Source organism: Terrapene carolina, unplaced genomic scaffold (assembly GCF_002925995.2).
Source record: "Terrapene carolina triunguis isolate 2854851 unplaced genomic scaffold, T_m_triunguis-2.0 Scaffold88, whole genome shotgun sequence".
In the NCBI taxonomy this organism is placed as follows: domain Eukaryota; kingdom Metazoa; phylum Chordata; order Testudines; family Emydidae; genus Terrapene; species Terrapene triunguis.
Genome location: NW_020664439.1, coordinates 48,275,658 through 48,303,307, shown reverse-complemented (window position 1 = coordinate 48,303,307; position 27,650 = coordinate 48,275,658). Strand labels below are relative to the sequence as shown.

Here is a 27,650-nt window from a genome sequence, read left to right as displayed (position 1 = left end):
ACCGACGGGCACTATTAAGACCATGAAAGACACTTATCAGGACCGGTCAGACATGTGCCCGTGGCCCAGACCCGCTCCCCTTGTGCGTCGCACTGCTTCTTGCACATCCAGCCCTGCTAGTGTCCTTGGTGCTTCTCACTTCAGAGCGTGGGAATTCAGAAACAAAACATAGGTTGGCAAATACACTTCCATAACGGTTGTTTTAAAAAGGGTGGATCTACAAAACCAAAAATCAGGACAAGAGAATAAATAAAAATGCTTTATTGCTTCATACTCCTTAAAAATCTGTGCAGGGGGCGTTCAGCCTTCCCTGAAAATCTGGAAAGTATGTGCAGACTAGGGTGACCAGACAGCAAGTGTGAATAATGGGGACGGGGGTGGAGGGTAATAGTCTTCTATATAAGAAAACCCCCCAAATATCGGGACTGTCCCTATAAAATCGGGACATCTGGTCACCCTAGTGCAGAGTCAGTCCCTGGTGTCTCAACAAGAACTGCTGAGGTCTGCCTGTTATATACGGTGAAATACAAGCAATGTTGTCGCTGCTGCACTTCTGGGCCGGGAGAGCAGTAAGTGCAGACATCCCAGTGGAATGTGAGCTCTCCGAAGTGCCACCCCAAGCGTGCCTGGCAGCAACAGATGTGCTGGTTGACTCACGCACCAAGGGCATGTAGATGTGGGCAGAACTTGGAGAGAGGTGGTTTGGGTTTGGGTTTTGAAACAAAATGTCTCCTTTAACTCCTTCCACAGTGTTTTCCAATGCCCAGCAGCATAGGTTGAACAGGGACGCTGCTCTTCAGCAGTAAAGCGGAGCCGTCTGCAACCCTTGTGAAGTCCCTGAGCTTGTTCTACGAATAAGGGTCACGTGCATGTGAAGGCAGGATCTGTGGCACTGTATTAACGGAGAAACTCCCCTCGATTCCGAGGATTGGGCACCACAGGGGCTTGGAAACTCAGAAGACTGCCATGAGTTTCTGAGCTGGGCCAGCTTTTGCCAGAAGGGCTGTAAAACAAATACCACAAGAGTACCTTCAAAACAAAACATAAGTACATTTCTGTGACGATCGCTTCACATTTGTAAAGTCCCTGAAGGGAGTCGTTCCCATGGGAACACGTCCGGGAACGGTACGGGCCAGCCGAGTGCTAGGTGTGAACATGTATTGTAGTGTACGTCCCATCCTGAAGCAGAAATCATGAGTGTCTGAATGAGCAACGTGGACACTCCCGTCTCCAAGGATCCTTACTGAAAGCATAACAGCCAGTCTGGTGACTTTGTTCAAACTGGCCCGGTGCTTCTATGAGGAGTGGCTACCGCCACGAGCCACTAATCAGAAGGGATGAAAGGTCATAAGGAGAGAAAGGGGGGATCAAGGTCCCAGAATACAGGGGCAGGGCTCAGGTCAGATCCCGAGAGTGAGAACACTGACCCATGCAAACGCCTCCCTTCCCCCAAAGGTGCTTGCACCCCTCCTGGATGGCAAATATTTAGCCCCTGAGAGTTGATGTAATGCTGATCAGTCTTATCCAGCTAAATAAAAGGGGGCACGTTTGAAACAGTGGCCAGTGAGCTCTTCTCTGACCAGGGCAGTTTGAAACGCCGTAGGGAGGTGCCGTTCTGAAATGCTCACGACGGAATCCTTCATTGTAAACCCTCAGAGGACACGTTCTTGTCCCCTCCCCAGCCTCGCTACCCCCTCCTCTATCAAACATCTCGCAGGGAGGAATTGGAAAGCTCCTGCTCACTGATGGTAGCGCGCCTGGTCTTCTTCTTCAGTGGCATCTCCACCTGCAGCTGCTTCCAGAACCTGCCCCGTGGGTACTTGGACTTCTCGCCTTTCCACTTAATGACAGTGAGCGCAGTCTTGGCCCGCTTCAGCTCCTTCACCTTGCTCTTCTTGATGGCTTTGTACTGGACCAGGATGACCCGGATGCTGCCCTGGGAGACCATGTTCTCCAGCCCGGCTTTGAGCTCCAAAAGGGCTTGTGTGCCCTGAAGGACGTAGTTGGGGCTCAGCACGACGAGCAGGCGGCGGCTTTTCTGGATGAAGCTCAGAGTTTCGTCGGTGACAACTGGGAGAGAAAGACACCGAGCTGGTTAGTGACGGCGGCAAATACGCCGCTGAGCGACTGCGGCAAAGCAGATCCTCCTGAGAGGTCGAGCTCCCCTGTGAGACTGCATGGGGATATCCCAACCACTTCAGGCAGGCCTCCGCTCCAGCAGCCAGCACCCCCCTCCTGCCCAGCAGCTGGGCCTTCTCTGACCCACAAAGGAACCGCTACCCACTCCCAACCCCTTCTCTCCAAGCCACATGGCCCGGCTCCCCACGGGCAGAGCGTAGCTGCAGTCGCTCAGAGCCAGTGCCACGTAAACACCATTGCGCCACGTTACAGTGATAGTCTCGATCGCTGGGGGACAGCCGCGTGTGGACAGCGAGGCTGCTTTGGGACGGCCTGGATTTATCCCAGTTATAAATGGGACACAAAAGGAGACCACGCAATCTAATGGAGCAAAGCATGGCTGTCACGGGGTGTCATCCACCTGGTCAATGCTGTCACCTCTGCTAGAGGGAGATGCGATCTAAGAGAAGCCGGGACCATCTGCGTTTTAATCCTGCTGTCACACAGACAGGCCTGTGGGTAAATCATTTCACTCCCCTGCCTCAGTTTCCCCCTCTGTGAGACGGGGATAGTAATTATCCACCCACAGGGGTGTTCTGAGGGTTAATTTAATTTTGAATTGCTGAGTTCTAACTACTCTCCTGGACCGATTATTAAGCTACTGCGCCTGGCTCCCACATCACCGCACCGAGGGCACCACCACGGTGTTCCCAGATGCAGGGACCTCAGCCGCACCAGGCTTTTTAATGTGGGGTCTCTAAAGCGACACCGTGAGAGTCAGTGACACGGTAGCGGATGCCTTTGATTTCCAGCAGCAGCGAGCAGATTTGCCTTAGCCACCTTCACAAAACTAATGCAAAGTCCTTCTGAAAGCGCATCTCCCAGCGGCTGCTTCTGTAGTTCACGGGCAGAAAATAGAATGGAAAAGAAAGTAACGGCACTGAGCCGCCAAGGGTGTCTGATTCGCTCCTGCCAGCAGAACTGGAGGGATAATCCATCTCCCTCTGCTTCGTCATCAAGGACAGCATCATCCTCTCCCTATCACACAGGTGCACGCTCTGGGGCAGGTACCAGTTGCCCAAAGCTATCTCAGGGCCCGTCACGTTTCCCTAAGAAGTAGATGAGTTGAAGCCCAGCGGTGTGTGATGGGGGAGCAGCAGCAATGCCGTATGTGGCACGGCAACTGAACATGACCTCGCCGCTGTCCAGGTGGGCCGGGACGGGCACTTGGGGGACCTAACCAGAAGGCGGCAGCTGCTGTGAGCCTGCGTCACACAGATGGGTATGGAAGCGCCCCTGGTTGGGCTTGAAGGCGAGGGGTCCCTAGATCGGGTTGGAAGGGAGCGACAGCACAGGGATATGGGCAGGCAGGAGAGAAGCAGAGACGTGAGCTTGCAGAGCAAGAGAAAGAGAGGTACGCTTGCAGGCACAGCATGGCAGGCAGATTCCGGTGACCCACTTCCTTTAGGAATTCGCTGGGGCCTGTCAGGAGTTAGTGGATTCTCATTCTAGGAAGTCATGTTTAGCAAATCTGGCTCCCCTGGTCACCCCAAGAGACGGGCTGCGCCCATGCCAGCCACTCCACTGCCCATGCCGGAGGCAGCGAGAGGCAGATGTGTGGTGGGGACTAGAGCTCACACATGGAGCGTCACTACCTCTCGGGCACATTCTCTTGCTTTGGCACAGGAGGTGGCCGGTGCGTTTTGCAAGGGAGCATGAGGGTGAGGAGAGCCCTTTTCTGCACTCCTTGTTCCACACGTCCCCATGGCACTCTCATGGTCTTTGCTTCCGGAGCGCGGCACGGGAGGTTGGAGCCATATCGTAGAGGCCGGTGTAGCTCGGGGCCACGCTTGTTTGACCCGAGCACCAGATTCGTTTCTTCCAACAGGGCAGAGGCGTGGCCAGAGTCGCCTGGCGATGGGTGTGGTCAGATGCGCGGTGGCTGACATCACCATGCCCCATGGGGGATGTAAACAAGGAGCTTTTCTTTTGGGGCAAGGACACGCAGCAGAAGAGCCCAGCCGCTCAGACACAAAGCGACGGCTACTCTGCCAATTACCCACATTACGGCGGAGCTCGACTGAAAGCTCTGCCCCCCCCGGAGTTCTTAGCACAGTGCCCAGCTGAGCGGTACTGCTGGACTTGGCAGATTTATTTCCTTTAGCTCTTTATCTTTTTTAATCAGATCCCTGCTGCTTCTCTCTCTCTGTAGAGAATTTAGGAAGAGGATCAGGCTTGCCCTGAGGGCAGGACACCGCTGTCTGCCTGCAGACCTGCCACCTTCAGATATGATCCTGCCAGATCTTACAAGGCAACGAGAGGAAGGCTGTCTCAACTCTTCGCTGGAAGAGTGCCACGGATTGGCTAGGGGCTGCAGGGAGTGGTGCTGGCCAGTCAGCAGATGCTGGTTAGAGCTGGCTGAATAACAGTAAAAAACATTCACCAAATAATTTGAATCATGTACCGAAATGTGTGAATAACTTTTGGCCAGCTCAAGAGATGACTGTCCCACTGAGTCACGCTGAACTGAAGTTCTGGTACGGCGCGAGGGCACCATGCTGCTGGAAATGCCACCTTCACACACTCACCACCAGCGGCCTTTGAAATTCCCATGGCCCTTTTCACTGTAGGCAATTTATATGGACAAGATATTCCTCATGTCCTGTGCTAAACAACCCCTGGGTTCCACACACAAGGCGGATGAAGCAATCCCTGTGCACGCTGGTTGGAAAGCGCTTTGGGACCCTTTGAGAGGAAAGATGCTCTGTTGTTTTGAACTGGACCAGTCCCCGAGGAAGCAGAGTGGGTGATATCGCACATGGAGAGAAAGCAGGGTGAGAACACCAGAGTGAAAGGCAGAGAACGATTTATAGTTAGTTCCCAAGGAAAATGTGCATTTGCTGGGTTATGAGAGAATCACAGCAGCCAGCACCCTTTGAGAGCCAGGCAAGAACAGAACAGAACAGTGGAGCTGTAGGTCAGACGCAGAGCTGTCCTTCCTGCTGATATAAAATAGCTGTGGAACATAACGAGCAGAGACGTGAACCATAACGAGGCAGGGAAGAGAGCAGTCAATTAATGGGCATCTGGGACCAACACCAGAAGGAAAGGAAACAGTTAAGCACTTCCTAAAGCAACCAGCCAATCTGCTCTTGAAACATTCTGCCCCATGCGTGCTTGGCTTCATTATAGTAATGTAGGACTGGACAGGACTTCGAGAGGTCGTCTAGTCCAGCTCTGTGCACTGAGGCAGGGCTAAGTATTATCTAGATCATCCCTGACAAGGGTTTGTCTAATCTTAAGAACCCCCAATGACAGAGATTCCACAACCTCCCTAGACAATTTATTCCAGGGCTTAACCACCCTGACAGGAAGTTTTTTCCTAATTTCTAACCTAAACCTCCCTTGCTGCAATTTAAGCCAATTGCTTCCTGTCCTATCCTCAGCGGTTAAGGAGAACAATTTATCACCCTCCTCTTTATAACAATCTTTTATGTATTTGTTGAAGTCTGTTATCATGTCCCCCCTCAGTCTTTTCTTCTCCAGGCTAAACAAACCCAATTTTTTCAGTCCTCCCTCAGAGGTCAGGTTTTCTAGACCTTTAATCATTTTTGTTACTCTCCTCTGGATGTTCTCCAATTTGTCCACATCTTTCCTGAAGTGTGGTGCCCAGAACTGGATACAATACTCCAGTTGAGGTCTTATCAGCGCCAAATAGAGCAGAAGAATTACTTCTCGTGTTTTGCTTGCAACACTCCTGCTAATACATCCCAGAATGATGTTCAACTTTTTGGCAACAGTGTTACATGGTTAACTCATATTTAGTCAGTGATCCTCTATAACCCCCAGATTCTTTTCTGCAATACTCCTTCCTAGGCAGTCGTTTCCCATTTGGTATTTATGCAGTTGATTATTCCTTCCTAAGTGAAGTACTTTCGTTTTTTGTTACCATCTTTCCTTCCTTCCTCATTGAGTGAGGATCCTCCCATTCATCTTCCATCAACACAGGCCTACCCTGTTTCTGCCATCATTGTTCCTACTCTGGGGCCATGGGACCTTAGTTCTGGCTTTGTGCCACATCTCACCCTTAATGACCTGCTCTACCTGGAGCTTACTGCAAAAATGACATTGGGGGTTCCAAGTGTATCGCCTCTCAGGGACTCCAACTTACCTGCCCGCAAATACGTTTTATGTCTAACTGCCAGCCCTGCAAACCCTACCTGGGATCTGAGAGCCAAGCTGGATTCTTTCCTTCTTGTACATCACCACCAGCAATAAAGAGACGGTAGGCTAAACTATGCCTTCCAGTGACACCTGTGCCAACACACGACTGGAACTTCATGAATCAATCCTGCTGATGCACAAGAAGGGACAGAACCTCTCTCTCCCAGAGCAGCATCAGCTCTGCAAGGTGAACTGGAGCAGAAAACCATAAAAATATCAACTTGCTGATCTGACTGCTAACAGGCACCGGGAGCAGATCTGCTGCGGAAGGAGAGGCCAAGTTTACAGAGTCTCTTCGCAGCACAGAACTGCACTTTTTAGCCCACAGCTGCCTCAAAATTGTGTTAAGAAGTAGAATAAACCCTGAAGATTTAGCCTAGAAAAAAACAAAACAACTTAAATCATCAGTGTTCACCAAACCCTCCCTCTGCTGTCTGGTGCTTGGCAGGGGCGGAACTAACCTGCTATTTTCACTTTGAGTCGGTACCCAAAGCCCCCAGTCAGGATTGGAGCCTGCTGTAAATCTCTAAGTTTTTGTAAAGGGCCAGATGATGCTGTCAAGTGACACCCATGCAAACACCTGGTGGGAACTGCTCTGTGGCTCCATGGTTTGGTGACATAAAAATGGTTCTTCTGAGTGGGGGGAGGGATAGCTCAGTGGTTTGAGCATTGGCCTGCTAAACCCAGGGTTGTGAGTTCAATCCTTGAGGGGGCCACTTAGGGATCTGGGGCAAAAATCTGTCTGGGAATTGGTCCTGCTTTGAGCAGGGGGTTGGACTAGATGACCTCCTGAGGTCCCTTCCAACCTTGATATTCTATGATCTATGATCTATGAGCCTCCTCCCACCTGGGATTGTCAGTGGGCGGAAGGAAGGAGGAGCCACGCTCCTTCCCCTTTCTCTCAGCATTCACACCCTGTGGGATGCAAGGCCTCCGTCTACTGACCACTGGCCTTAGCTAGGCAGACGGGAACGACGGAGAGTGAACAGCTGCTGGACTGAACTATCCAGGGCTGGCTGCAGGAGCCTGGTCCTTCCGAGCATCTGCCAGAGCCTGACCATTGGCGAAAACAAACAAGCTGGCGTACGGCTCACCTCTTCGTGCAGCCTTTGCATTGACCAACCACCCAGTGGCTTTGGCTGGTCACCCACTTGGTGATTCATCTTTGCTTACTTATCTGTCAAAGGGGTGGCGCCCAAGCACCTTGTCAACGGACTCTGCATGGGACTAGGAGAGCAAAAGGACCCAGGGTCTGATTCTGATCTCTTGCAGCTGCTCAGACTGGTGTATGACTCCAGCGGAGTCACTCCTGGTTTGGGGTAACTGAGTGCACAAGCCTCTACTTTGGAGCACCCTAGCTAGTGATTTTTACCAGCACACGTTCTGACACAACCAGGCCCTCACCCAAAGTCCCCTGAAGTCAAGAGCAGTCTTTCCATTGACTTCAGTGGCGGTGGCCCTTATCTAGCCTCCTACTGAGGTCCTGGCACCTCTGTGCCCTGTAGCCATGTGGGGTTCCCCAGGAGATGGGGCATTTGGAGCACGGGCTGATCTTGCATCTTTGCTTCTGCAACCCCAGGTTTGTACAACTGATCCAAGGAGGGTCCTGGATTTGGCCACTCCCGGGTGTGGAGCCCATTGGCCCTGTCCATCAGTAATGGGTGGGCCCCCCAAAAATACAAATGTAGTATTTGCTATTCAGGGTTATGAATATGCTGATATTTACTAAGGATAGACATGCTCCAGGGTATGAGCTACTCTCTAATTAATGGGGATTAGTAGGAAACTTTCCCTGAGGACTGGTCATCCCATCACTGCTATAGCAGGGTTTACTGCACCTTCCTCTGATGCAGCGGGTGCTAGCCAGGGTCAGTGACGTGGTAATGCACTGGATGGATTACGGATCTGGGCTAGTACAATAAATCCCCTATTCCTCAGTCCACCCCCCCCCAACTTTATCCTCTCCTCCTCAGGCCAGTTCAGAAGTTTTATTTAAGGATAGGGGTCTGGTTGCCTTGTGGTGCTTTTAGAGCGCAGTTCAGCACTCCTCCTGGAAAGAGCATTGAAAAATACCCACTGTCATTTGACCACGGCAGCGCCCCGCACGCTGGCTCCAAGTGTTTGCAACACCCCGTGAAGCAAGATGCCGGAATCTGCTCCGAGGGATGTTTAAGGGCGTGGGGGACGTTGCTTTGAAATAAAGTGTAACATGAAAGGCCAGGTTGTTCTCACCCTCCTCTCAATCACCATGGCCTCCCACCTACTAAAGGGGAAGGGCATGAACGGCGGGCATCCCCCGGGACATACTCACTTCCCCCGGGGAGGCTGTCTCTGTCGAAGATACACAGCTTGTATCCAAACTCATTCTCCAGGACTCCACGCAGGGTCAGCAGCACGAACTCCTCCTCCTCGGCATTCCGGGCATAGGACACGTAAATGTCATACTCCTTCCCGTCTGAGAGAGACACTTCGGTTACTGGCTACGGCCTGTGCCTTCCTCCGCCATTCAGCCCCCGCCTCCCCTGCTGCCTCTCGAGTCTTACAGACGCCGGGGACCTGTACCTACGAGCCATCTCGCCAGACAAGGCTCTGTGCTTCTCCAGCCTCGGCCGGACTCAAAGCACCTGGCACACATTCACGGGATCAGCAGCAAACCCGCCATTCCAGCCAGGGACCTACTATCATCCCAGTTCTCCATAGGAAGAAATAGCGGTGCGGCGTGCCTGGGGGATGAGCTCAGAGTGACATAAGAAGCCTGATTCTGTGCTCGAGACAGAAGACCATTCTTTCCGCACCCTTAGCAGAGAGGCCAGAGACCGGACAACATAGCCCTGTCCCTCGAGACGGTCCCATGAAGCAATGTGTGGAGAGCTTACACTACCATGGCCATGCCGCACCTACTGCAAGGATACCCTCCTAGACCCTGCCTCTGGCTCTTCTCGCAAGCACTCCGTTCACCCCGAAAAGGGAAAACAGTTAAGGATATTTAGGGTCAGTGATACCCTGCTTCTGGAGGGGTAGAAATGGCCTGACACAAAGTTATCTCCAGAACCAAAGGGACTGGCAGCAAGAAGCAGGCCCTGTAACTCTGTGAAACCCTTACCTAGAATGGCTTCGTCCGTTCCAAAGTGAGCCCGGTAGAAGAGAACCATTTCGAGCCAATAAACGTGGTAGACGACGATCAGGATCACCACCAGCAAGACGGTGGATCCTAGTCCGCAGGCCAGTTCCACGGTGTACCTTGGAGCTAGAACTGGGGTTAAAAACAGACAGGTCTTTTTTCATGGAATACGCTGGTCTTCCATTTTAATGGGCACATGGCTGGATCACAGGCAGCCCAAGGGCATAATACAATGTGAGCCCATCTGTAAATGGAGGTTTCTGCAGGACATCAAAGGCTAATGCCTAAATAAACACACACACACACACACACGAGCCCTGGGCAGTTTTAGGAGGCTGGGCGGTTGCAACATGAAAGAGGTAATTGAAAGGGAGACAAAATGACTGAAGGGCCAGTTCTGCTCCCCATACAGACACTGAAGATGGGTCACTCCCCGCATCTTCCCGGAGCAAGACAGAGGCCAGGGAGGAATCTCTGAGTTACAATTCCCTTCTGCCGCAGGATGGCCCTCACTCTGGGCTGGGCCCAAAGGCTCAAGCTGGCCCTAGAGGGTACGATTGTGAAAGCCGCCTTTTCAGGAACAATCATAGCCTTGGAAACAGCATGTAGCAAGTGCAGTGGGTGTGATCGGCGCATGGATACGGGGAAAGCCAGGCCGTAACCAACAGCTCCAGCCTGGAGCGGAATAACTCATGGCCACCATCTTATGCTCCTCTCGTGCCTTGTCCCAAAGAGATAACAAGTATGTCAGTAGCATCCCCCGACTGTTTCTAGTCACGAACCAGAAGGAAGGCTCTGAGAAAACACTGGAAAGACTGAAATGTTTGCAAAGAGGTAAGATGACTTGTCCTAAGCAAGACAGACTCTCTCATGAAGCCAGCATTTGCTAACAGTAGTATCTGAGATGCCCCTGTTTTTCCCTCATACTTAGAACAGGAATTAACATGGTAACTGTGTGGCATCACTAGGCAAATACTGCTCTTTTAATGGGCACAGCCGAACTAAGTGACGTGTGCAGCGGCAGTTTGGATAGAGAGCCATCAGCAGGAAGTAGAAGCATCACAAAACTCGTGAATATAAATGAGCTTTATTAGCGAACAAACCAAACCACCAGAAAGAGAATATACAAACTGAACGAATCCACCAAGTCTCCATGGGTAGCAAACAGTACAAGAGATACACGGAACCGTGAAAGAGACAATCCCAAGAAGAATAAAACCAGGAGCCAGAAATGAATATAAACCAGTGGCAGGGAGAGGGGGAAATTTTTTCATAGCCAACATAAAAGAAATACAAGCCCACTTGTTAACATTTATAAGGCAAATGGTACTGAGAGGTTAGGTCCTGGCCAGCTTGAGCCGCGAGTGACATGATGTGATGGTCTGCAGCTAGTCGACTTTAGCCTGCAGTGGTCCAGGCTGGTTCTTGCACTCTGCTGTGGAATGGAGCAGAAAGCAAAAAAGAGGACATAAGTAACTTGTCTACAGAAAGAGAAGCTTCCAGTCAACTCTCCTGGGGTCTGACAAAGTGGACAGGAGGGAAAGAGAGACAGTTGCAGACAGTCAAGCATCAGTCAGCCAAGAAACAGTGTTCTGTGAGGTCCTGGATGGCTGTGTTTTCTAATCAAAGGGTCAGCTTGCCAGGCATCTCCATTTTCCTATCCAGAGACAAGAAGTAAGTGCATAGACACTACAGGGATGACTGCTAGAGAAAAGCCTAAGGTGGGCAGATAGATAGATGGCTCTAACCAAACTCTGGCCTTGATGAATTGCATGCTCTGTCTGGGGCGCCTGTCTGAAGAGACACACAAAGATTGTCGCGAGTGGACAATTCTATAAAGAAAAGGGGGTGAGAATAGCTGCGAAGTGGTCGTTAGTGAGGAAAGCCTTCCTTCGAGTCAATCATGTCTAAACTCCCAGCAACCCTGGCGGCAGCAGAGTAGAACATGAGGAGCCAAAAGGCTATTTTTTGGCATCTTGCATTTGAAATAAGTTAAACTGGGCAGACTCCGGTCTGGAGCTTCTTAGAAACAGCAGTCTTTCCTGAGGTGCCGCCGGGCAGTCTCTGTACAGTGCTGTCACCCACTTGAGGTGAGTGAGGTAACAGAAATGTCTGCCTGGCTAAGGAAACCTGGTGCGGACATGCCTGAAGAAAGGGTTTTGGCTGCTGTGACACGGGTGTGTGAAACAGGAAAAATACCTCTCAGGTTAAGAGAGAAACAGCTCTAGAAAAAGTCGGCTTGCGAAGTCAATGTCTCCGAATTACACTTTTTATCTGGAATTTGCCCACAGTCCTGGCAGTCCTAGATCACCCTCCCACAGTGACCGAGGCAGGAACCAAAACCAGAGCACGGTGCGGAGTGTTTCATGCTCTGAGGTCTGTTTAGTCTCCCTCTGGGCATCTCAAAGGAACGTGACCTTGAAGGGTTTCAAGCACCAGCAACGTCCAAAAGGCATTTCCTGTCTGTCCGGTCACACTGGCGGGGAAGCAGTAAGGTGGTGACCTGCCTCAGGGACACTCTGCCAGGAAACCCATAATGAGAGACCACAAACGTCTTTTCTCTTCAAAGAGGCCCCAGGGTCAGAGAGGATGCTCAGATTAGCATTTCCCAGTGAAGGGCAGTTATCTGACATTGGCTAAAGTTGTTTCTTTAAGTGAAATCCAGACTCACGGGCCTGTTCTACTGATGCACAGGGCCTGGGTCACCCCACACTAAAAATACTGTGTTTAACAGGGGTGAACAGCTTCGGTTGGAAGAACCTGTGTGCTCATGCCATGGTGAGTTTCCACTGACCCTCTTGCAAAGCGGTGGCATGTTTAAAGCAGGGAAAAGAGCCTGAACAGCACCTGGGACAGTGACCATTGCTAGACTCCAAAGGGAGGTCAGCGCATAGCTCTACCGGCAAGTCTAATCAGCCCATGTTTTTTTTGATTTCCTGGTGCACAGTCCAGAAATGCCACGCCTCAGCAAAAGCTCCCCCATCCTGTGCTGACAGCACCCACTGCATGTACCGCTTGGCACGGGGTTGGAGGAAAATATTCTTCCATCATTTAGGGCAGAATGGTTTATGTAGTTCAGTGACCGGGATCTTGAGCTTTAAAAGAAGAGACAGAGTACAAAAAAGGCCGCAGCTTCCCACACGACCCAGCTTGGTCAGCAGAAATGAACATAGAAAAGCCATCAGATCTGGCGGCTGCAGGATGTATCTTCTCCTCCCGCGATACAGAGATAAATGGGAACCGTGTCCATGCACCACGGAGATAACAGATGTCTAAAGAACAACTGGATGGCACCTCCGAGAGGGGTCTGACCGCTGACATAGTGTAACAACCTGGTGCCGGCCCCTGAACTGGAAAACACCTCGGGGCAGAACACCATGAGCCCCTGCTCCCCGAGGGCTAGATCGAGCCTTTAGGCTCAGCCCGTGGAAGGGCGACAAGTCGCTGCGCCACCCCAGAAGCGGCACCAACAAGGAACCGTGACTCAGACAGAATTCTCCCTTGCTTTGAGGGAGAGTTCGTCCCTTCCTTCCTTTCAGGGTGCAACTTACTAGCCTCTTTGGCCCTGCTCCACTTGGTGCCTAGAGGGATTGGAACCATGGTTTCACACCCCATCTTTCTCCACACCCACCTGAGCGCAGTGGGGAATATCAGGCATGCAGCCTCCACTCTCATCCCTATAGCCGGAAGTGCAATCTGGGTAGCAGTAAGAAGGCTACACAGGAGCAGAGGGAGCAGGAAATATTTACTCCCTCTATTCCCTTGTATGACCGCGTTCAGCCAAGGCCCATCTTGCCCCAAGAAATTTCTTCCACATTCGACCATGCGTCTAAGATTTTTGCCTTGCTGCATCCGTTAAGCCGGGGTTGAGCAAAACCATTACCTTTCATTCTCACCAGGGCCGTGTGGTGAACCTCCCCTCTGGTGTTTCTGGCATGACAGGTGTAGTTACGCTTCAAGTCCTTGGCTGTGACCTTGGGAATGGTCAGAGTCTTTGTGACCTGCTTGTGTCCAAGGTCGTCAGTAACGACGCTGGAACAGAAAAGTTAAAGGGTTGCACATGCTAACGCTGGCTGCACTGTTTGTGATTTTTATATATATACACACATACACACACAATTCAGCCTTTTCTTTTTTGCAAAATCACACCCATATTTAGGAATTGCTTCATTTTTCACAGGAACGTTTACAGCAGAACGGTTTGACCTTTTGGTTGCTCTGTGAACTGGTTTCGTTTAATTTTCTTGGCATTACTTTTGCTTATTGCCAGCGTGCGAAATATGATTGTTTACCTGGTGTCCTGGGGCATTTTAGAGGGGAAGGGTGGGCTTCCCATAAGGCACTGGACAAACACTCATGAGATCTGGGTTCAGTATCCACCTTCATCACAAACTCTCTGTGGGACCCTGGGCAAGTCATTTAGTCTCTCTGTGCCTCAATTAGCCATCTCTAAAATGGGGATAATAAGATTTCCTTTCTTCTCCACTTGGTTTTGTCTGACTAGTCTGTAAACTCTTTTTGAAACAGGGACTGTCCTTCAATATGTGTCTGTACAACACTGGACCCCCAATCTTGGTTGAAACCCCTATGTGCTACTGTAATACCTAGTCATAGATTCACAAATTCCAGAGCCAGGAGGGAGAGTTGTGGTCACTGAGTCTGACCTCTTGTATAGTGCAGGTCAGACAACTTGCCCCAAATCATTTATAGAGCAGATCTTCTAGACTAACACCCCATCTTGATTTTAAAATTGTCATTGACGGAGAATTCACCACAGCCCTGTTCCAATGGTTAATAACTCTTGCTGTTAAAACATTATGCCTTATTTCCAGTCTGAATTTGTCTAGCTTCAACTTCCAACCACTGGATCGTGTTCTACCTTTTTCTGCTAGATTGAAGAGCCCATTGTTAAATATTTGTCTCCCATGTAGGTACTGACAGACTGTCATCAAGTCACCCCTTAACCTTCTCTTTGTTAAACTCAATAGATGGAGCTCTTTGAGTCTACCACTGTAAGGCAGGTTTTCTAATCCTTTAATCATTCTCCTGGCTCTTCTCTGAACCCTCTGCAATTTATCAACATCCTTCTTGAATTGTGGGCACCAGAACTGGACACACGATTCCAGCAGTGGCTGCACATTACTGCAACAAATAGATGTAAAATAATCGCTTTGCTACTTTATATCCCCCTGCCCTCCATCCCAGGATCACATTAGCTCTTTTGGCCACAGCATCCCACTGGGAGCTCAAGTTCAGCTGATTATCCACCATGACCCCCAAATCTTTTTCAGAGTCACTGCTTCCCAGGATAGAGTGCCCCATCCTGTAAGTAAAGCCTGCAGTCTTATGTACATGGCATTCTAATGATGATAATGCTCATCTTCAAATTAATTCTGTTTCATCCCCAAGCTAATTATGGATTGGTTCTACTACCCATCATATTTATTAATAGTCTTATGAACAAAATGATGACTGTCTGACCCAGTACGGCCGTTCTCATGTTCTTATGTTCCTTAGAGGGCAGTGGCACACACTAGCCAATTTGTGATGCTATTCCCAATGATGAGCTCTCGTTAGCTTATGGAGTCTCTTAACGACGTCTCTTTTGAAAGAAAACTTGGTGACAAACAATGAGCAGATCGTGGTTAAGTATCATAACTACGCACGGGTGCCGCACTGCACCCTGAAGGGATTTGATCTGACTAACACTAAGAAACGAGTGACCCTTGGCTCCTAAACTTTGAGACTTGCCCATAACCTGAACAGGCTTTTTCCATTGGGAGCTCCAGGTGTTGCCAAAAGGGGCAGTGCTGTTGAATACCCCAGGCCTCTCTCTGTGGGATCCCGTGTGCGGCTAGCGGAGAGGGCTGAAAAAGCTATGCAATGAACGTTACGAAACGTTACCTTTCGGAGACTTTTATTTTCAGGTCTGTGATATCGTCTGTATTTTTTCCATCAACCGTCCACCAAAGCTCCGTTCGGGAGTCCTTCAGAAAGGTGAAGTAAACTTCGCAGGGCAGAACCAGCTCGGCACCTGGGAGCAGAGGATTAGGGTGAAGTGGACGCAGCAGCAGCAGCAGCAGCCTTGCATCGCTTCTACTGCCCAAGGCCTTTCATAGCCCGAGTGTAAATAGAAATGAAAAGGAACTGTCACAAGAGTGAAATGCCCGCAAGCTGCATGGAAGCTTTTTCAAAACACCATAACAGAGGCTCAAACTAAATGTATACTGCAAATAAAACATACAGGAAGAGGACCAAAAAAATGCCACCACGGCTAAACAACAGAGTGAAAGAGACGGGTAGAGATAAAAAGACATCCTTGAAAAACTGGACGGCAAATCCTACGGAGGGAAATAGAAAGGAGCATAAACTCAGACACGTCAAGTGTAAAAGTATAATCAGGCAGGTCAAAAAAAGATTCTGAAGAGCAACTAGCAAAAGACACAAACACTACCAGGAATGTGGCCAAAATACATTTTCAAATGTCTGATAACCATGCAATAGTGGGAATATTTCACTTTTGTTTTACAAATAAACAGTAAACAAACAAACAAACAACTCTCTCCCTAACCAGGTACTTAAGTGGTTCCTACCACCACATTGTGAGCGCCTGTGGTGGGGTGTTCACCCCATACTTGCCCTGAAGGGGTTAATGTAGGCTAAGGAGGAGGCCAATCAATAATCCCCTGGCTGACTGAGGAAGCCCAGAGAAGGAATGGGCTGGGGTTATAAAGGCAGGAAGCTGATAACAGAGGGGGCCGCGGGAAACAGCCTGCAGTTACTGCCAGGGAAAAGGGAGGTGCGTCTGGGGCTACCGAGGCAAGTAGCCTACGGTTACTCCCTGGGAGCAGGGAGCTGTGGGGCTGGCAAACCCAGAGAAGTGGGGAGAGCCGGAAGGTAAGGAAGGGCTCAGGGAAAAGGCAGCAAGGTCCAGGGTGGAACAGCCTGTGGCTGCTGAGTGGAGGGTCCCTGAGCCGGAACCCGGAGTAGAGGGTGGGCCCGGGTTCCCCTACCTGCCACTGGGGAAGTGGCACCAGTTAGGCACTGACTGGGAAGATGGCTTTGAAGAGACTGTGATACCCCCTAAGGGGGAAGCGCGCACAGCGACCTGGCCGGAGGGCCAAGTGTCACAGAGAGTGCAGCAGTAGGATGTGCAGCAAGCAGCAGAAGGGGGGCCCTGGCCCTGGACGGTGCTGGTCCCCAGAGCGGCCAGGAGGAGGCACCCCCAGCTGTCAGTGAACCCCATGACAGTGGGGTCCGCCCACACACACAATAATTGGTTTATTCTCAACACCCCTGGGAGGTCAGACGGGGCTATTGTCTCCATTTTACAGATGGGGAACTGAGGCAGAGAGAGAGTAAATGACTTGCCCAAGGTCCCACAGGAAGTCTGTGGCAGAGCAGGGACTGAACCCAGATCTCCTGAGCCCAAATCCAGTGCCTTCAGGACAAGATCTTCCTCCTTGTTATGAATCATGTTTATTATTTATTTATTATTTGTAATACTGCAGCTCCTGGAAGCTGTCCATGCCTAACGATCAACGAAGAATGTGCTAGGAGCTGTGCAAACCCAGAGTATCAGACGGGCCCTGCCCCGAAGAGCTAACAATTTAAAGAGACCAGACAGGCAGAGGGCCGGGGAAGCGGGAAAACACACCAGCAGAGTGAACTATGTGAGGGTGGGCATAATTTTAGGAGGAGATCGGCTAAATGGAAAGAAAGGGGTGGGGGAGAGGGCAGGAGAGAAGACAGGCAGGTGTGGAGTGAAGATAAGCTAAGGAGACTGTGGGAGGGGAGGGTTAGCACAACCGGACAATCAGCATGGGGCAGAGAAAGTCCAGTTAAACCTGTAGAAAGTTCTCTGAATGTCTGCAGATCCCTGTCTTGGCCACTTCTGAGGAACGGACGCCCCCAGCTGCGCCCCATTTTACCCCCTTCTCTCCAGTGCTTTCTCTGCTTCTGAAGCTGCTCCTACCAGCTGGAGCCTGATTTCCATGTTTATTATTTCAGTAAGTCTGTCTGCTCAAAGAACAGTCTTAAGCTGTGTTCTCGTGTCCCATAATTGGGCTTCGGCAATTTGGAAGCTACAGAAAAGAGAGAGGATCCCATGCTGCTTGCAAAGCAATCCTGGCCCCCATATGCTTCAAGTAAAGACGTGAAGGAGAGCCGTGGGAAAGCAGGCAACCGAAATGAACCCCTGTGTTTGTTAATGACATGGCTTAAGATAATCACTGTGGGCAGCTACCGCTGTGATTTACCTGCTTCGAGTTCGTAGATTATTTTCTCATTTGGAGAGAGAAACTGCGGTGGCATTGCCGTGTTTGGAGACCCTGCAGAACAGAAAACAGAATCCCACCCCCGGAGTCCCAGTTGAAAACACAATCAGTCTTCGTTAGGATATTGAATGATTTCAGACTATTTTATAGTAACTAGCCATTTGCATATACCCTACCCTCTGTGACCGCACACTAGGGTCACTCACCCCCTGCTTCCCTGTGCCCCCAGATGTGTGTACCCATCTCCCGCTGGAGTTGCTAAGAATTGTGCATATGTCCCAAAGAGCAGAAGCTGATCTAAGTAGAGAGTGGTCCCAGTCACAAAACTTGGTGCCCAATCCAGATTTTGAAAACCCCCAAGTATAGGGCTGTCTGGATAGATGATCTGGGCCCAGTTGCAGTCCGGAGGACTCACACCTCCAACTAGGCACTTCGGCCTTTACCTACAGTTCAGCCTATCCCACAGATTTTTCTACTGCTGCTCTTTAAAAACAACAAAAACTGGTTTTTCCTGCCAGCAGTATTCTCTCCTCCTACCATGCATTCCGTGAGCAGCTGTTACCACGTGACACAAGCACGTTCTAGTGTCTACCAGGTCTTTACGCTCTGCATTGCGTTTGCTGCCACTTAGACTGAGCGTTCTTTGTTACTTGCATAGCACCACATGTGTGTGCTACGCACACAGTAGGCAGCTCTGAAGAGACAGCCTCTGCCCTGAAGATCCTACAATCTGAACAGATGAGCCTGCTAGTTTTAAAATACAGCCTGAGAGATGGTAGGAAACATACAGCAGCCACTGGAGCAATGAGACCCTGTTTCTAATAGTGAGTTGAGATCACCATAGACCGACCGTGACGAGGCGATGCCAGCAGAGGCCAGCCCAGATCATCTCATCCTCACTCGCACTACTCACCCAGCCGGAGATGTGTCCTGGGCATTCACCCGCCGGGGGAGGCTGACCCCAGCAAACCGAAATACACACCTGGTGGTGGCAGATTAATTAATTCATTTACGCCAAGGAGTCAGAGATGGGACCAGTAGTCACTGATTGAGCCCGCAAGAGCCTTCTCCAGATCTTTTCATCTCTGCCGCTACAATTCTGCATGGTTTTTTTATCCTCCTTACCTACTACCTTCATCCTTATGCTTCTGGTGAGGTTGAAGGTCCTTCTGTTCTCGGTGTAGCTCACAATGCAGGTGTAGTTGCCTTCGTACACAGCGCGGACAATGCCAATGATGAGTGTTGGGCCACTGGGGAACCGTTCGTGGAAGCCTTTCACCAACACACAGTTCTAGAAGCAGACAGCAAAACACTTACATTTTTGGAACAAAAATTCAGAAACTTGTTTTCAATCCCTCTATAAAAATCTAAAGCTCTGCTTGGAATAAGCCTAGCAGGCAGTATTTGGATTTTGATTCAATTCAGGCTAAGGTCTAAGTTCTACAGCATCAAAATCTCATGAGTCCAATAAGGTGAGGGGGACATTTGTCCACCCTTTGCCTTGGTTTCCCCAGATGGAGCAAGTTACTTTTCAGGAAAGATTAAGGCTGGGATAGGAACTGGAAGGAATCAGGCACCCAGCTCCCATTGAACTGTATGTCTAATTCCTCTTCGCCTCTCTTCTAAGCGGTATGAGTTGCTGGGGCTCTTCAGGTCAGTTTCCTATTGATGGAGAGATTACTGATGTGGAGTTTGGGTACTGTCTTTGTTTAAGTTCTTTTTTCACACTATAGGCACCTGTGCTGGAACAGAGGATGCGACAAACAGCCTGCAGGCAAATCCCCTCTTTCAGAAATATCAGCCAATGCCTGGTTCCCAGGGAGCAACTCTGCCTCAAGAATTAGAGAGATTGAGACAGACAGCAAACTCCCTTACTGTTTATAACAGCTCCCCCAAAGATTCCACATCACAAAACTAACCATACAGCATGTCTTCGGACTGTACGCTGCTCGCGCTGTAAGAAAGCGAACAGGTGAGACTGTAACAGCACCTGCTAGTGTCTCCTGCCATAACATCCCTTAAACTCCTGGGCCATTAGGCTCTTTTAGGCTGTGATTTTCAAAGCACCCACGAAAGCCAACTGGATCTGCGGGTCTCAGCACCTCTGGAAACCAGCCCATAAATGCACACAGTTTAGCTAAGCAGTGAACAAAGGGGAGACGTAACTACCTACAGGTTATTTAGAGGGTACAAACACCAAGAAAGGAGAAGAATTATTTAGCTCAGTACCAAGGGGTATAATGGGATAAAATTAAAAAGGAAAACCTCTGGCTGGAGATTAGGGGAAAAGTCCCAGAACAAGAGCTATGGGGCTGTGGAAAGGTTTACAAGAGAAGTGATGGAACACGCTGGCAAGTAAAACCTTAACCACCTTTGCACTTCCAATGCTTTTAATTAGGACTATAACAGCGTTTAAAAGACTAAAACAACGTTTAAAAGAGAACTGGATAAATTCATGGTGGTTAAGTCCATTAATGGCTATTAGCCAGGATGGGTAAGGAATGGTGTCCCTAGCCTCTGTTTGTCAGAGGGTGGAGATGGATGGCAGGAGAGAGATCACTTGATCATTACCTGTTAGGTTCACTCCCTCTGGGGCACCTGGCATTGGCCACTGTCGGTAGACAGGATATTGGGCTAGATGGACCTTTGGTCTAACCCAGTACGGCCGTTCTTATGTTCTTAATCACTGGAGTATCTGGGCACCAACAAAACTGCCTCAATAAAATTTTGTCTCCATTGCTCCCCTTCATGTGTTGGGTTTTTCTTCTTTCTCTCTATGACAGCGAGCGCAGGTACTGCAAGGAATAATCTTGAATAGACAAGGCGAAGGAGTAGATGACCCTAGTAGGTTTATTCCATCTCTGACTTATCAGGTTCTATAAGAGAAAGAGCTCTTAGCGATGCTGAGATGCTGGAAGGGTGAGGGTCCCAGAAGAAAGAAAGATACGGAAGTAAAAAAAAAGGACAAGAACTAAACTTAACTCTATTCACAAACTGACACCAAGTTGCACGGACACGTCTGCAGCTGGCATAGCACTTTTGCTCTCAACGAGACTACGCTGATTGATGTCAGCTGAGGATTTGACCCAAAATGAGCAACTGACCAAAAGAAATCCACAGGACAGGAACCTTAATAAGCCTTCCTCTTTGTCAGAAAAAGCAGGGAACCTGTCCCAAGTGCCAAGTTACAGGCCCCTTTTCAGAAAGGTTTATATCCTCTAAATATGCTGATGATAACTTGACTGTCATAAAAGATAAAGATTTGTACGTTTTCCAAGTGATTATTTCTGAATGGTGCCTTTCCAACTCAGATTTATCTTAATGTGACAGTTGAAGACAGAGGTAATATACCATTGTTAATGGCTTTTACTAGGCAAAATGACTTTTACGGCTTGCTGTCTGCAAAATGATTTAAGTGGGGCTCTTTGTTTCATTCTGCTAATTGATTGTCAATATTTGAACATCAATAGATGATACAAATTAGTCATGTAAACCACCAGAATGAAGCTATTCCTCTTGGCCCAAAAGGAAGTTAGACCAGATACACTAATTCCCAAATGTCGTTAGTGAGCAGCTAGAATCTCTAGGAATCCATCTAGGAATCTCAACCCGCTGTACAAAACATCAGCGATTTTAGTCTCCCAGCCCTGTGTGGCTGCATCTCCACTGAGACTACCTAGGGGATTCTCTCCCCGCAGGCTTGGCATGCAGCCTCTAACATTCTGACCCCTGTGTCCTCTAGCCCTGCCAGACACGGAGCTGGACACTGCCATGCCTGTCACTAGCCACGGCAAGCGGAATCTCGAAAACCTCAAAGGAGACATCAAGATTTTAAAAAGTGAGGAGCACCCAACTGCAGACACCAGATAGGGGCCTAATTTTCAGGCGGTGCCTCCAGTCGGGCCCCCCAAAATCACTCGTCACTTTCCAACCTCTTCACCTAATATAGTAATAATTGGGACGTAGATGTCCAGGCGCTTTACCAAGGAGGTCAGTATGGCTAGCCCTGTTTTATAGATGGGGAAACCTTGAGGCACAGAATGGGCATGTGACCTGCCCAAGGTCATTCAACAGCCCAGGAACTGAACCAAGATTTCCTGAGTCCCGGTCTACTGCCCTCTCCAGAAGGCCACCCTGCGGCTAAACTCTTCCTTGTTAGAACATAAGAACGGCCATACTGGGTCAGACTAAAAGTCCATCTAGCCCAAGTGTCCTGTCTTCTGACAGTGGCCAATGCCGGCTGCCCCAGAGGGAATGAACAGAACAGGTAATCATCAAGTGATCCATCCCCTGTTGCCCATTTCCAAACAGAGGCTAGGGACACCATCCTTGCCCATCCTGGCTAATAGCCATTGATGGACCTGTCCTCTATGAATTTATCTAGTTCTTTCTTGAACTGTGTTATAGTCTTGGCTTTCACAACATGCCCTGGCAAGGAATTCCACAGGTTGACTGTCCATTGTGTGAAGAAATACTTCCTTCTGTTTGTTTTAAACCTGCTGCCTGTTAATTTAATTTGGTGACTACTAGTTCTTGTGTTATGAGAAGGAGTAAATAACACTTCCTTATTTACTTTCTCCACACCAGTCATGATTTTATAGACCTCTATCATATCCCCCCTTAGTCATCTCTTTTCCAAGCTGAAAAGTCCCAGTCTGATTAATCTAGGCCCCAATCCTGCGTCAGTGCCAGCAAGGGACGTTTTACTGCTGACTTCAAAGGGAGCGAGATTGTGGCAGCAGCTCTAGTAATGTCAACGGAGCTGCATCAGGGAGTTTGGGGGTAGAATTTGGCCTCCTGGTTCTTCTATGGCAAGGATTGCACAGCTGGCTCTTTCAGATGAGAAGCCCTGCACCCCGCTGCCTGGCCCAGGCTACAGTCCCACTACTCCCTTTCTTACCCTGTACCAGTTGACAGTTGGTTTTACGCTGGGAGGATAAAAGCCATCAATATCCGGACAAATGATCTTCTCGTTAGTATGCTCCAAATAGAACAGCTCTTCGGTGGGTTTTATTGATTGGCTGACGCAAGAAGCTTGGTCTTTCTGAACAACCTCCAGGGGAAACGCGACCTTGCTGCAATAGGTTGTGTTTCTAAGCACAGAGGAGGGAAACGCGATTAGCGTGGTCTAGTTTAGACATGTGGCATTATGAATGAAATAAAATTAAAAGTCACAGTTTGGGTCAGAGAAATGACGACTCTGATGAGATAGATAGAGCTTGAATTGTCGTATTTGCATGTAGGAAAACTCCAGACAGACACACTGAGACAGACACAGCAGCCGCACAGTGCATTAGAAAAACCTGAAGACTGTTTTCCCCATGCAAATACAACTCATGTACTGCACCATCCTTTACCAACGTCATGAAAACAACGGGGCTAAGACGTGAAAAAGGAAGACAGACTGAGATCTCCTCTGTTGCTTTGGGGATGCTACATTCATTTTCTCCTGCACCCGGAGCTGTTTTTAATTCCCTGGAACTCTTTTGGGGTGTCAGGAAACTTTGGCAAATTAGCATCCAGTTGACATATTACCCTGCCTCTGAAGCTATCTCCACTTCTATATAGAGATTGCGCCTTACTGGAGAGGGCGTGTGGATTTTGCCAATATTCTCTCCATGGACACTCTCAGTTAGCACGGAGAGGTATGTGCATTAATGTCTGCAAGGTGCTAAGCATTATTATAATATAAATTGGCTTGGCACTGAGAATTCTTGTAACTGTCACATTCTTTCACCATTAATTCTTATGTAAGTGGCCATCACCCGACAGTAAGATATTAAGCTGGCAACACAATTTTCTTGTTATATAAAAGGCATTTGCGTGCCCTAAAGTCTGATGCCTACTGCGCTGCTTACCTGAGCAGGCAGGTATAATTCCCAGTGTCATTGAGAAGGGCAGGCCGGAACCAAAGGGTGTCTTTTTCCTTACTGATCCGATTGTCTGGGAGATGGAAGTTGATTGGCTCCTCCACGACCTGGGCTTGGTCCTGCCCAATCCAGTACCAGATCAGGGTTAAGCCAGCCGAATGGGCTGTACTGTAGTTGTATTTTAAGAAGGTCTCGAAGAGCGGGCATTTGATCCTAGCTGGTTCCCCGTCGTAGACCTGGATTTGTTTCATGGTGTCCACTCCCCAGTCATCACAGCGTTCTAGGGCCAGAAGGAAGAGATGCCTTAGATTTCATGTGGGCAGAAAAGAACTGCTGCGCGTGCTCCTGCTCCCACTGAAATCAACATGTCTAGTGGCGTCATTGGAGACAGAGCTGGGGATGCTACCTTCCGAATACTGGGCACCTGGAACCTGGCTTCTTCTTGGTGTTCTTCCTACAATTCCCCAAGATATACGTCCCTGCCAGGGCAACCTCACAGGACTCGCGTGGGTAGAGCCAGGCTTCCCGGACAGCATGGAGAGAAATCTTACCTGAAAATGCCTCCTTGATGAACTGTATGCCACAGCGGTGTGTGCGTTTGTGTGGGGCAGCAGGGGCCAGGACCGTAGGGTATTTCCTGGTGGCAGAATCGGTTAACGTTGCCGCAGGACTTTAGGGGCTGTTGCTGAAGAATTCAGTGGCACTGTGCCACCAACTACACAGGGACCTGTTTCTATTATAGTGTAGGCAAGGAAACATGGGGGCTGGGCAAGGTTGCTGGTGGTACAGCGGGAGGACCTGGCATGGGAGGAGGCGCAGCGTACTTCTTTGGGGAGGGTGCTCCAGACCTAAGCAGCAGCATGGGAAAAGGCACAGAGCCCTGAGATGCATTCCCATGGCCACACACGTCATAAAGCAGGATCAAGGGGGGCTCACTGCAGGGTCTGACAGAGGGCAGACGCTGGGCTGGGAGGAGGAAAGCTGCAGAGCAAACCCATATTCATCTTCGTCAATAACAAAGGAATAAAGACAAAGCACAGGCAAAAGGTCAATTGTTCTTTAACAGGCATCTCTTTTCCCCGTGTTTGCCTCCGCATGGAAGCTCCTTAATAAAATGGACACGGAATGCAAGTGAATCCCAAAGCCACCGCGCTGGCTAACCGCTGTGTTTCCTAATTCTCCTCTGCGAGCCGAGAGAGGCTAGTGGTGTGACAACACATCCTGCCTCAGCGGGCAGGCCCTGCACACACACGGGAAACAGGGCTGTCTGGTGGGAGTGCAAGGCCTCCTACTTGTGCTAACCCAGAAAACCAGAGTGAGTAACACAGAAAACTGAGTCAGAAGCAGCAGTGCCGTCAGATACCGTGACAGTGCACATGGAAGGGGATTTACCACAGCCTTTCATGTGTGCAGAGATCGGAGGAGCTTTGCTAGACAGAAAACCAGAGTCCTCAGACCTATTTTCTTTGGGCCAATCCTGCTGTCTCCCATTGCCTGCCAGGGATCAGGCCCTTTTGGCACATCCTCCTCCTCCTCAAAGGGACAGTGGAAAGTATTTTGGCCCCAAATTGACATTTAAAAACAAACAAGGTGAAGAGCGGGGCTAACACAACCTAACGGGACAGACTTCGCTACCCTTGCACTGAGCAACACTAGCCTGCATAACGAAGTGCTACTTAAATGTAAGAATTGAAGAATCTGGCCCAATCTGAATAGAAATGTTTTTCCTGTGATTCTAAAAATGTCAATGAAAACTGAACGTGTATTCCCTGGGAACGTGAGAAACCCAAACTAGCAGGAGAAACCTAGTGAAATGGACTGTCAACAGGAAGCCAAGCTGAGCGGTGTCATGTCATTCTTCAGAGAGCAGATAGCAAACGGCATAAAGAGTGAAAAGTGAAACTAGATTTTTAAAAATTATTTCCCTTTAAACTCTCTGGCTGGTGTTTTCAGCATTGGCCTAACTCTGCTCCTAGTGAAGCCAGTGGTAAAACCCCTATGGGACTTCTCTGGAAACAGAGTCAGGCCAATGCTGAGTTCTACTGAAAACCTCATCCTGTAAGTCCAAAACATTGGCTAACCAGCATCACGCTCAAAGCCGAATGGGACACATACATCATGGACAAGGCCAACTGTGACCAATACATTGCTAAGCTATTTAGAAGCATGAGGTCCAAGCAACTTGATTTAGACAAGGTCAGGACTTCAGAGTTGTTAACAAAGCAGACTGCTCAGTCAGTGACTGCCTGCTAAATGCATGATGAAGCTTTACTGCTATTTGCTTTAGGGGTATTTATTTTCACAAAGAAAGCCTACAGCCTCATCCCTTCCTCTGCTTCCCATTAAGGGAAGGGAGTGCTGTCCTTCCTCTGTGAACAGGGAGTGATGTCTTGGGATTAGATCAGGGGACTGTACATGAGGGCTCCCTGGGGTTCGTTCTCACCTGCGCTCCATGTGCCACTGACTTCACTATGTCCCCTTGGGCTGGGTAAGTGTCAGTTGGCTTTATTTCTTCAAATGGCAGGGCCAGAGGGGAAAAGAAACCTACGTAAAAATGGCAATACTGAAGTTCTGGGCTCAAGGCCAATGAACTCCGCAGTCCTGAACAATCCTTTGTACTTTGGAAGAGCTCCCAAGTCAGCACTGCCCATGGTGTGGTGGGGGGTTGGTGTTGGTCGATGGCCACGTAAAAGAGAATTGTGGTTTTCCGTGATTGTCAATCACTCTGGTAACCGGTGGGCAAGGAAAGGTGTTACCTGGGCTGGGTAAATTTTCCTGACCGTTTAGTAAGGCTGTCACGAAAGGACTGGCCAGCAACTGCTGAGTCCATTGCACGGATTCAGGCGTCAAGACGTGCTGAGGAATCCCAACTTGGAGAAGGTGGCGGGCTGCAAACCTCAGTGAACGAACTCAAAATGCAGCAGGCGGCCATGCTGATAAAGAACGGCTACACCGTTCACCACAAAGCAGGGGTCTGGCTTTAGAGAGGCTGCCTGCTCCCCAGCCCTCTTGGCTCCATAAATCTTGATAAACGCCCCAAGAGCGCAGGAAGGAAAGCCAAGGACCGTCAATCTCAACTTGGACAGCAGAAACAAGTGTTGCATCTGACATATAAACCTTTCAGGGCATGAGACGGGCTCCCCTCTACCCCCTCCTACCTGGCTGAGGCTGCTGTGAAAGGATGCAGCCAGGCGGCCATACCCACAGGCTGATTTAGATTTACCATAGTGGGTGCCTTGTGCCTGAGAGGTTGGGTTTTGTCTAGGAGGACAAGTGACGTGATCTCTCACACACACAAAAGCCATTTCTTCCTCTTCAGCTGTTCAGTGGCTCTTTTCTCAACGCTGATAATGCCCTTTGCTGCTGTGACTAGCCCGCTGCTGTCGCAGAACAATGCAGAACCTGCTGGGTTTGTCAGGCTTGGAGAGAGCTGGTTGTATCATTTGCCCAGGATGTGGGGGATTTAATCTGTGCTGGATACTGATCTTGATGTGTTTGCATCCAGCAGTGTTTTGTGTGCCAGCTCCCTGCTGCACCCCTCCCCCTCCCCAATCCGTTAAGCTTCATTAGAAGTTCAGAAACGTATTTACTGCCGATGCCAGCAAGCCCATAACACTTCAGTTGGCGATGTCCGTCTCAACAGGTGACAAGGGCATTTCGTCCTTCCTTGGACATTTCAAGCCCCGCGAATATCCTTCCACAACACAAAAGATTTCATTCTAAATACTGACGGGATAGCTCCACTCCCGCCATACTACAAAGTAGAACAACGACACCAAGGAGGGCTTCGGGGATCAGTGCAAGAGAACCGTCCAGAACTCAGGGTGCAATCCTCAGCTGGCATAGCTCCACTGAAGCCACGTGGGCTTACACTACCTTGGGCTCTGGCTTTCACAATCCAGGCACAGGCAGTTTCCTGTCTCTGAAACGTTCCCTGCACAAATTAGACCTGTCAGAGGTAAGCTAGGTGGAATTAGCATTCGCTCTGTGGCTTGAGGGACTTGTGTAGACTTCTGGGCTTGGGCTGGAGGCCGGGCTGCA

At 49.5% G+C, this 27,650-nt stretch overlaps 1 protein-coding gene across 4 annotated transcripts in view; it reads right to left on the bottom strand.

The window, feature by feature from the left end:
* IL1RAP (interleukin 1 receptor accessory protein) overlaps positions 1-27,650 on the bottom strand; it is a 61,230-nt gene that overhangs the window by 7,163 nt on the left and 26,417 nt on the right. Inside the window, exons 3-11 of one of the 4 annotated variants that reach the window (XM_024198643.2) lie at positions 23,598-23,889; positions 22,640-22,832; positions 18,865-19,030; positions 17,722-17,793; positions 15,368-15,497; positions 13,347-13,495; positions 9,446-9,595; positions 8,654-8,797; positions 241-2,070 (exon numbers count right to left, since the gene is read on the bottom strand). In XM_024198643.2, the coding sequence (XP_024054411.1) occupies positions 1,703-2,070; positions 8,654-8,797; positions 9,446-9,595; positions 13,347-13,495; positions 15,368-15,497; positions 17,722-17,793; positions 18,865-19,030; positions 22,640-22,832; positions 23,598-23,889 (1,664 nt within the window). In that variant the 3' untranslated portion in view covers positions 241-1,702. Of the gene's footprint in view, positions 1-240; positions 2,071-8,653; positions 8,798-9,445; positions 9,596-10,534; positions 10,899-13,346; positions 13,496-15,367; positions 15,498-17,721; positions 17,794-18,864; positions 19,031-22,639; positions 22,833-23,597; positions 23,890-27,650 lie in introns of those variants that run through there. The other 3 variants (XM_024198642.2, XM_024198644.1, XM_024198645.1) reach the window with 3 other exon arrangements.